The sequence below is a fragment of the Mus pahari genome, chromosome 2 (genome assembly GCF_900095145.1).
Source record: "Mus pahari chromosome 2, PAHARI_EIJ_v1.1, whole genome shotgun sequence".
NCBI classification, from domain to species: domain Eukaryota; kingdom Metazoa; phylum Chordata; class Mammalia; order Rodentia; family Muridae; genus Mus; species Mus pahari.
The window spans coordinates 59,866,420-59,875,376 of NC_034591.1; the positions used below are offsets into that span (position 1 = coordinate 59,866,420).

The window sequence follows — 8,957 nt, forward strand, 5'->3', positions numbered from 1 at the left end:
ATAGCCCTGGCTGTCCTGGAACTCACTCTGTAGACCAGGCTGGCCTCGAACTCAGAAATCTGCCTGCCTCTGCCTCTGCCTCCCAAGTGCTGGGATTAAAGGCGTGCGCCACCACGCCCGGCTTAAAAGTAAAATCTTAATTACACTTTGCTTTAAAATAAAGCAACGTTTTGACTTTTAATACTTCTTCAAAATGTTTTGGAATTTCATAAACTTTTAATGTCTTAGGAAAAAAGTACATAAAAATACATCATATAAGGGCACATTTTCCTTGTGCCTTAGGCATAGTTTGGGACTGATACTTAATAAAGATGCTAAATATTTTGCTCCTCAAGTATTTCTTGAAATAATTTTTGACTTAACATGTTAACATATCCAGATCACCGAGGTTCTGACAGCAATTAATTCTCCAGTCTTACTGCGTTAGGAGACTTGCGTCGGTTTTAATTCCTGCAGGGGCTCAAGTATGTTTTATTTCACCTACCCCGCTCCTTCTCCCAGGCTGGGAACATCAAATAATTTCAATTTAGGGCTGGGAATATAGTTCTGGCCAGAGTTTGGTTAGCCAGTGCGAGGCCACTACCAGAGCAAGGGTGGAGATCAGGAAAAAAAACCCCCAAACAAACAAAAAACCCAACAACCAAACCAAACCAAACCAAACCAAACCAAACAACAAAACCCAAAAAACAAAAACCTAAAACTACCCACAGGTGGCATCGTTGATCCGCCCACTTCCGCCTGGACAGAGGTTCCTGGCACTTCTAAGTCGCGGGGTCGTGTTTCCCGCGACAGCAGCCGGCGGCATTTCAACGGCGCACATCAGAGACTTCCTGTTTTCCCTTGCGTCTCGCGAGCCTTGCGGGCTCCGGGCGCCGGAAGCGAGCCGCTGGCGGTCGGGCTCGGCGCGTCCGGTGAGGGAGGGGAGAAGGCTGCCGCGAAGTTGTGTGTCCCGCGTGCACGGGCGCGTGCGGGGCTCGGGAGGAGGTGTGCCCGCGGCTCCTCGCGGGGCTCCGAGCGCCCACGCCGTTCCCTGCGCTCCCCGCGAGCGCCACTCTGGGGGAAGAGCAGCCGCTTGCCCCCGCGGCGAGGCTGGGGAGCGGGGCTTACACAGCGCTCCCGGGGACGAAGGCACTGACTTGCGTCCTTGCGGGGTAGCGTTCACTGTGCCCGCACTGTTTGTACAGACAGTTGTAGGGGTCCAGAATAACAGAACAAAGGGCAAAAAATTGTCCGAGACAACTTCTATTGTAAAGAAATTTTAGCGGACCGTGGATTGCAAGTGAGAGCAGTTTTCCCCCCCCCCTTTCTTTTCTGCTGGTTGAGACCCAGAATCACATTGGTTCTTTTGTCTTGTTCTGGTTGTGTTTTTAAAAAGAAAGAGCAACTCCCCAAATGTGCAGAGATGTGGTTGCAAATTGGGTGCACGGGAAGTTGCATGCGCTTAGGATTTAGGACTAGAGAGCGCATGTGTTCTTGATGGATACAGTAGTTTTTGATGTATCATTTTTCTCTTTTCTTTCTTTCCTTTAGGAAAAGCCTAAAGATTAGGTTGTAAGAAAAACAGAAGCCATGTTCCGAAGACCTGTGTTACAGGTAGTCGCTTTTCTACCTTAGTGAGTGCTCCACCGTGTTTCCTTACTCTATAGCCGTGTTTTGTTGCTTTTCGAAACATAAGCACGAGATTCTTTTTTTTGTTTGTTTGTTTTTGGTTTTTTTTTTGAGACGGTTTCTCTGTATAGCCCTGGCTGTCCTGGAACTCACTTTGTAGACCAGACTGGCTTCGAACTCAGAAATCCGCCTGCCTCTGCCTCCCGAGTGCTGGGATTAAAGGCGTGCACCACCACGCCCTGCAAGCGCGAGATTCTTAACGCCTATCCATCATGTTATATGGTTTTTTTGTTTTTTTTTTTTTTTTGTTTTTTTTTGTTTTTCGAGACAGGGTTTCTCTGTGTAGCCCTGGCTGTCCTGGAACTCACTTTTGTAGACCGGCTGGCCTCAAACTCAGAGATCCGCCTGCCTCTGCCTCCCGAGTGCTGGGATCAAAGGCGTTCGCCACCTCGTCCGGCTTGTATATGTGTTTATTTGATGTGGAAGATTCAGGAGGGATTTGTGTGTGTGTGTGTGTGTGTGTGTGTGTGTGTGTGTGAAGCTCATAATGTTTACTGAACCAAAAATGATTTTTAAAGTGTATTCACATATGTAGTACAACTCATTAATTTAATAAATGCTTGTTACCGGTGCTTAGATCAGAGTATTGGTCTAATTACCTAAGTTGTTTGTTTGTTTTTGTTTTGCTGGTTTTGAGACAGCTCCTCATAGAGTTGAGGCTGCCTTGAGACTCACTGTTAGGCTGAAATGACCAAGGACCTTGAACCTCCTGCTCCTACTTTCTCACCGCTGGTATTTCAGGCTTGCCCCATCGAACCTGGCTTCTGTCATTTTCCCATGTGGCTCCCGTTCCTTTTCTGACCATCTGGCCCTGCTCCTCCCCACTCCCATCTTGCTATCCAGAGTGCAGAGCTCACATCTTGCCACAAATTCATGACCATTCTGCAGTTTAGTCGGGTGTCCTCTACTCTGGCCAGCCTTAAGCAGGCCTTTATTACCATTTTTCCTCATTGTGGCACGTGGGTACCAAGTCTTGTAAATTCTCCTAATGTAAAATCTATTACTCTTCTCCTCTTAAGATTAGTGAGTCAAATTCGTTATAAAAGTCTGTTGTCTTCCCCATCGTACTCTCAAGTCAATCAATCCTTAGCTCTCTAATCTACAATACTTTGAGCCTTTTTTTTTTTTTTTTTTTTTGATTTTTCGAGACAGGCTTTCTCTGTATAGCCCTGGCTGTCCTGGAACTCACTCTGTAGACTAGGCTGGCCTTGAACTCAGAAATCCACCTGCCTCTGCCTCCCCAGTGCTGGGATTAAAGGCGTGCACCACCACTGCCTGGCGTACTTTGAGCCTTTTAAAATTGAAGTTATGCTATAGTATCATTAAAACCAAATGTGAGATAAGTTTGCATTTTGAGGGTATTGAAAATAAATAATCCTCTCCCTATTTCTTCTTTTCTACCAGATTATGATTTGTGTGTGTTCCTAAGATGAGGCATATTCTTATTTTATAACATGTAATGAACACTGGCTCTTCTGAATCTCTCACATTAGTATTTTCTGTGATCATGACAAAGGAAATGATTAGCAGTTTGATCCTGTATTGTGTATAACATCTTATTCTTACTCTTAGTGATAGGTATATAGCTAAGATCACTCCAGGAAAAGGTGTTCATTTGAGTGGTATCGAGAGAGAAGGCCAGTATTAAAAGACCAGGGAAGATAAGAGGTCCCCATTGGAATTTTTAAAAAGCTAGGTCTAGAAATCATAATGTAACCTGACACCTCAGAGTTGCATCCTGCCTCTGCCTTCATTTGCATGGAGAAGTTGCATAACTGGAAATTACGTACACAGCAGCTCTCATGGACCAGTTGAAATGACCCTTCTTACGTGGTAGGAATTACATTCCATAGAACTGCCTTGAAAGTGAGTGAGTGAGAAGTTCTAACTCACTATCAGCGAGAGTAACAGACAGCATCACCCTCAGCCACTGCCTGAAGCCTGAAGTGCCCAGGGTCCTATTAACTGTCAGCTGCCTCCTGAAGTCTCCTGAGTAAAATTATTTCCTTTCTGTTGTTTGTTCTAAAAGAATTCTTTGGCCTGCCAATCCCTTTTTTTCCCATTTGACGGATCCCTGCCTGCTACATTAGCAATGCTGCCACGAGCAAAATGTTTCTCTTAGAACATGTCTAGCTCTCTGAACTCTCTGAGTGTAGTGATGCATACTCTCCTTACCTGCGTGGTAACCATAGAACAGGATGCCTGTAAGACAGCAGAGGGCAAGTGGGAAAACAACCTTGGTGTCAGACAGCCCGGAGTTGTAAGTCATAAATCACCACTTAACTCCTAGTTTCCTGGACAAGTGGTGCACTCTCTGGACTTAATTTTCCTTGGAACTATGGTAAAGGTAATTTGACCTTGTGTCTATAAAAGTTAAGGATTAAATGGTTTAAGTGTAATTTGCATTCTTTTTCACTAATTATGGCTTCATAGCCATACCTTTGAACCATACATAATATTTGTACTCCTTTTCTGAGATCTCAAGGAATGAGGTTTCCACTGCACCAAGCTTGCCAGAGAAGTTGCTGACCTTCTTTAGCAGCCTCAAGAAATCAGTGTCACTCGTCGTCTGTGCTCATGTTTAAATGAGACAGTCTAGGCCAGTCATTTGACATGTCCATTTCCTTAGCGTTTTTGAAAAACCAGTCAGGGAAAAAAATTTATTATAGACCTGTAAGATTTTATACATAGTGCTCATTTCAGTGTGAAAACGAGGGACAGCAAATGTAGTGGATATTTGTTAACATTTAACTAGTTTCTTATTGTCTACATTTTAGAACGATGCTTAATACACAGTATGCTTAAATATCGTAACACTCAATAATTGCCTTTTCTGTTTACTCAGTTGCTTTATAAAGCACTGATTTCTTTCTAGTCTCCTTTCTGCTCTGTTCTTTGCTATCCTTTTTTGGAACTTGTAGGAACTGTTGATTAAATGGTGAATAAATATGAGTAGGTCTTTTATTGGTATTTCTCTTTTCTACAAAGTTTAAAGCCGTGTTACTTGTTTGTTCTCCTTTAGGTATTTCGTCAGTTTGTAAGGCATGAGTCTGAAGTAGCCAGCAGTTTGGTTCTTGAACGATGTAAGTAACAGAGTCTTAAGTTTACAATGTTATTTACAGTGCTCTGCTAGTACTCTCAAAGTACTATAGAACTTGTAGACTGTGCTTAACCATGTGTTGCAGGATATTTGATCACACTGTGAACCCCGAGATTGTGCTGTTTACTAACAAACAAAAAAACCAAACTGTTTTTAGTTGAAATGTGGCTCAGCCTTAGCACATACCTTTAATCTCTCTGGCTGTAATACAGATCTGCCCTTTAATCCCAAACAGTGAAGGTAAAATTAGTTTGTAGAAGGAAGCACCCGTATTTGAAAGTGATGTCTAATTGACTAGCAGACAAAGTGAATCTGAAAGAGTTGACGGAATAGGATACTTCCACCTCTTAGGAGAACAGAGAGGGAAGGGAAGCTGCCTGAAGGGCAGGCAGCACAGAGAGAGGAGGCAGTTTTACTGAGGCTGGTTATAGAGACACAGGTGAGGACAGAAGGAGCCAGAGAGAGGGAGCCAGAAGATTAGAGCATATTGCTAAAGTTAGTGTGAGGCCAACCAGAGCAATTCATCAAGAGGCCAAGAGAAACCAGGTTGAATCAGTCAGCTTGGAGAGGAATTTGAGCCATAACAGCTGAGTTTACCAGCAAGCCATAGTTCAGAAACACTAAGAAAGAGTGAGCTTATTCAGCAGCAAGCTTCAGAGGTTGACAACATTGCAGGACTAACTAAGCTTGTGCGAAGACTAGAAGCTTCCGGGACGAGGCCTAGGCAGCAAGCCTTGGAAACAACAGTTACTTCAGGCAAATAAAAGATATTTCACAGTATGCAACCCATCCTACATTTGGTTTATTTTACCCTGCACCCCTAGCTGTGGAAACTTAGTGTAAATAGAGTTTATATTGTGGATATCACCCCCTGCTGCTCCACTGTCTGACTGAATTCTTTAAGAGTGTGTTATACAGGGTACGAAGGAGACTCACAGAAATACTTCTTTTTGTAATAGAGATTTTCTTAAATCTAAGATTTGCTTTTTTAGCTCAAGATAAAGAGCGTAAAGTTTGTTCTGTGGGGCTGCTTTTTGCTTTCTGCTTCCTTGTCCTTTCTCCCCTACAGACTTTCCTTTATTGTCCCTTTTAGCTTAATTTGTTGATCTTCTATAGTTTGAGTTTTTCATAATGCAGAGATTACTGTTGAAGCAGTATTTGTAGTTGTTCATTCTCCGAATATTTCTGTCAATTTCAGGTGTGTGTTTATCCTGTATAACTACCCTGCAGACTATAATGAATAGAACAGGGGTGGCTCACATCTTTGGTCTGAAGGCTAAGACCAGTGTGTCAGCATGGCTGGGTTACCTGTCAGGCACAACTGACAGGTTTGCAGAGTGCTCTGCCACTTTTGTCTTTAGATGGCAGTAGTGGGGTGGTTGGGACTCTGGTCTTTTTTCTTTCCTTATAAGGACACTAATCCCATCATGGAAGCTTCACCTTCATAACCTCATCTAAACCTAATTTCCTACACAGGGATCACCTCCAGATACCATCACACTGGAAGTTGAAGTGCAGAGAATCAAGTTTTCAGGATGCATAAACATAGAGCACTTGACTCTATAGAACGTAAGTCATCAGCTGTTCTGAGTTTCATTTCCTCTCTGCTTTGTATTTCAGCTCTGAATCGTGTTCAGTTACTCGGGCGAGTAGGTCAGGACCCTGTCATGAGACAGGTGGAAGGAAAAAACCCAGTCACGATATTTTCTCTAGCAACAAATGAGATGTGGCGATCAGGGGATAGTGAAGTATACCAAATGGGTGAGTATAAAAGGCTCTCATTGTTACTTATCAACAGTAAGTAGGCATATTTATTATTGCTTACCTAATATTAAAAGTGTTAACTTATAGATAGTCTGGCTTCATTAGTTCTGTTCTTTTTTTTAGAAATTGAAAGCTTGTTTTCCCGAGACATGTTCTGTGTTGTTGGCATTTGTGTTACCTGCTGGCATCTATAACCACATTTCCTGTATCTGTTGGTTTAGGTGATGTCAGTCAGAAGACAACGTGGCACAGAATATCAGTGTTTCGACCAGGCCTCAGAGATGTGGCGTATCAGTATGTGAAAAAGGGGTAAGTTAGAGAAAGGGTCTTCTGGATTGGATGGCCAAAAGAGTTGGTAACAAGTGTTCTCTTATCTGCCTTTCCCTGAAGTGCTGACATTAGTACGTATTTATTCCTTAATATCGTGTTCATGGAAAGCCTCTGGTTTCAGCCCGCTGACAAGTTAGGACAAACAGCATCTGTACATAAATAGAAATGAATGAGGCAAGGTACTGCATGGCCATTGATTCTGCAGCTGCAGGGGCCATTTGCAAAGCATCTCCAGCGTTTGTCTGTAGGACATCCTGTGTCTCTGTGATCAAGGATCACGGAGGTCATGCCTGGCCTCTGAGCAACCACAGAACAGATAAACAGATAAACACCTGAAATTGACAGAAACATCCAGAGAATGCACAACTACAAACACTGCTTCAACAGTAACCTCTGCATTATGAAAAACTCAAACTATAGAAGATCAACACATTTAGTTAAAGAGGACAATAAAGGAAAGTGTGTAGGGGAGAAAGGACAAGAAAGCAGAATCTGGACTATTGGATGTCTGATGTGCTAACTTATTATGGTAGCTTTCACAGTAGGTATTTTATATTTGATAATTTTTCTAGACCTAGTAATTCCCATTTGGAACACTTAGGTTGATTATATATTGGAAATATCTTTTCTGAATGTGAGAATAACAAAAGGATGTTTTTATGGATGTACTTTTTATATTTAGAAATATACTTATTTGTGGAACTAAAATATTTCATGAGAAATAATTTCAGCAGTGTCTAGAATTTCAATTTCTTGGCAATAATTACACACCTCTTCTTTATGTATATATGGATATGTGAAGATACATAAACAAGGCTATTTGAAGGAAAAGGTCAACAGAGTGTGTTGGTTGTGTGTGTGTGTGTGTGTGTGTGTGTGAAGGGGGGGGAGGGAGGGAGGGACAGAGAGACAGAGACAGAGAGGCAGACAGAGAGACAGACAGATTAGAGATTGAACCCAGTGCTTTGTACATGCCAGGTGAGTGCTGTATCACTGAATTATATCTCCTGTACTTTATGTAAAGTTTTACATTGAGGCAGGGCCTCACTGAGGTGCCCAGGTGGGCCTAAAACTTCCAGTCCTCTGGCTTTAGCTTCCTTTGTATTGGATTATGAGAAATACTACCATGCCTGGGTAACATTGTCCTTCTTAACTAGATTGTGCGTTGTGTTGCAGTACTTGTAGTTTTGAAATTGAAGACATGTTTAGCAAAGTACAGTTGTTTAATCTTCAGCTTGTACTTGCTACCCATGTCCTGACACCTCGAAAGGCAGGATTACAATCTACAGACTAAAGACTGCATTTCTTTATACCAGGGCTCGTATATTTGTGGAAGGGAAAGTGGACTATGGCGAGTACATGGATAAAAACAATGTGAGGCGGCAAGCAACAACAATAATAGCTGGTAAGAAGCCGAGGTACACAGTGTCTCTTGTTGATCACTGGAAGGGTCGGCAGATTATAGGCTCCTTTCACTGGGCTCTAAGCACCCCTGATGGCAGCACTGCAGGAAACTCCCCAGAGGACTTGTGTCCTGTTCCTTTTACTGTGTGCTAATGTTGTCCACATTTATTTATTCCTCTAAAAGGCTGTCTACTCACGTGTTTAGTTCAGGGGGACTCTGTAGAGTATGAAGGCAACTTGCTCCTGCAGTACATACTGTTAACTTGGAAGAATTTAATCTTGGTGTTCACTCTGGCTGTACAAGAAAGGGTATATGTCAAGGCAATTGCAGAACTGTGATGGTAGGAATTTGTGATGTATTCCAAACTTTGAAAGTGAAAAGTGCAACAGCCTTCACTTGAAATTTAAAAACTTGTCTTTAAACAAAATACAAAGCAACATGTACTACATAGACATAAAACAATATAAGAGGTCAAACCTCTAAAGTTTTTAAAAAAAAATTGAAAACAATATAGCTGTTTATTTATCTGTAACTTAAATGCTTTTTAAAATCAAATTATATGTAGATTAATGAAATATAGATGCCTTAACATTTTTTTTTTTTAAAGATTTATTTATTTATTATATGTAAGTACACTGTAGCTGTCTTCAGACACTCCAGAAGAGGGCGTCAGATCTTGTTACGGATGGT

General features: G+C 42.0%; 1 protein-coding gene across 3 annotated transcripts in view; it reads left to right on the top strand.

The window, feature by feature from the left end:
- The first annotated feature begins 855 nt into the window (after window positions 1–855).
- The window catches only part of Ssbp1 (single stranded DNA binding protein 1), an 11,087-nt gene continuing 2,985 nt past the window's right edge, over window positions 856–8,957 (top strand). The window contains exons 1-6 of one of the 3 annotated variants that reach the window (XM_021190991.2): window positions 856–911; window positions 1,531–1,593; window positions 4,691–4,751; window positions 6,389–6,529; window positions 6,754–6,841; window positions 8,179–8,267. In XM_021190991.2, the coding sequence (XP_021046650.1) occupies window positions 1,570–1,593; window positions 4,691–4,751; window positions 6,389–6,529; window positions 6,754–6,841; window positions 8,179–8,267 (403 nt within the window). In that variant the 5' untranslated portion in view covers window positions 856–911; window positions 1,531–1,569. Of the gene's footprint in view, window positions 912–1,018; window positions 1,152–1,173; window positions 1,280–1,530; window positions 1,594–4,690; window positions 4,752–6,388; window positions 6,530–6,753; window positions 6,842–8,178; window positions 8,268–8,957 lie in introns of those variants that run through there. The other 2 variants (XM_029535184.1, XM_021190990.2) reach the window with 2 other exon arrangements.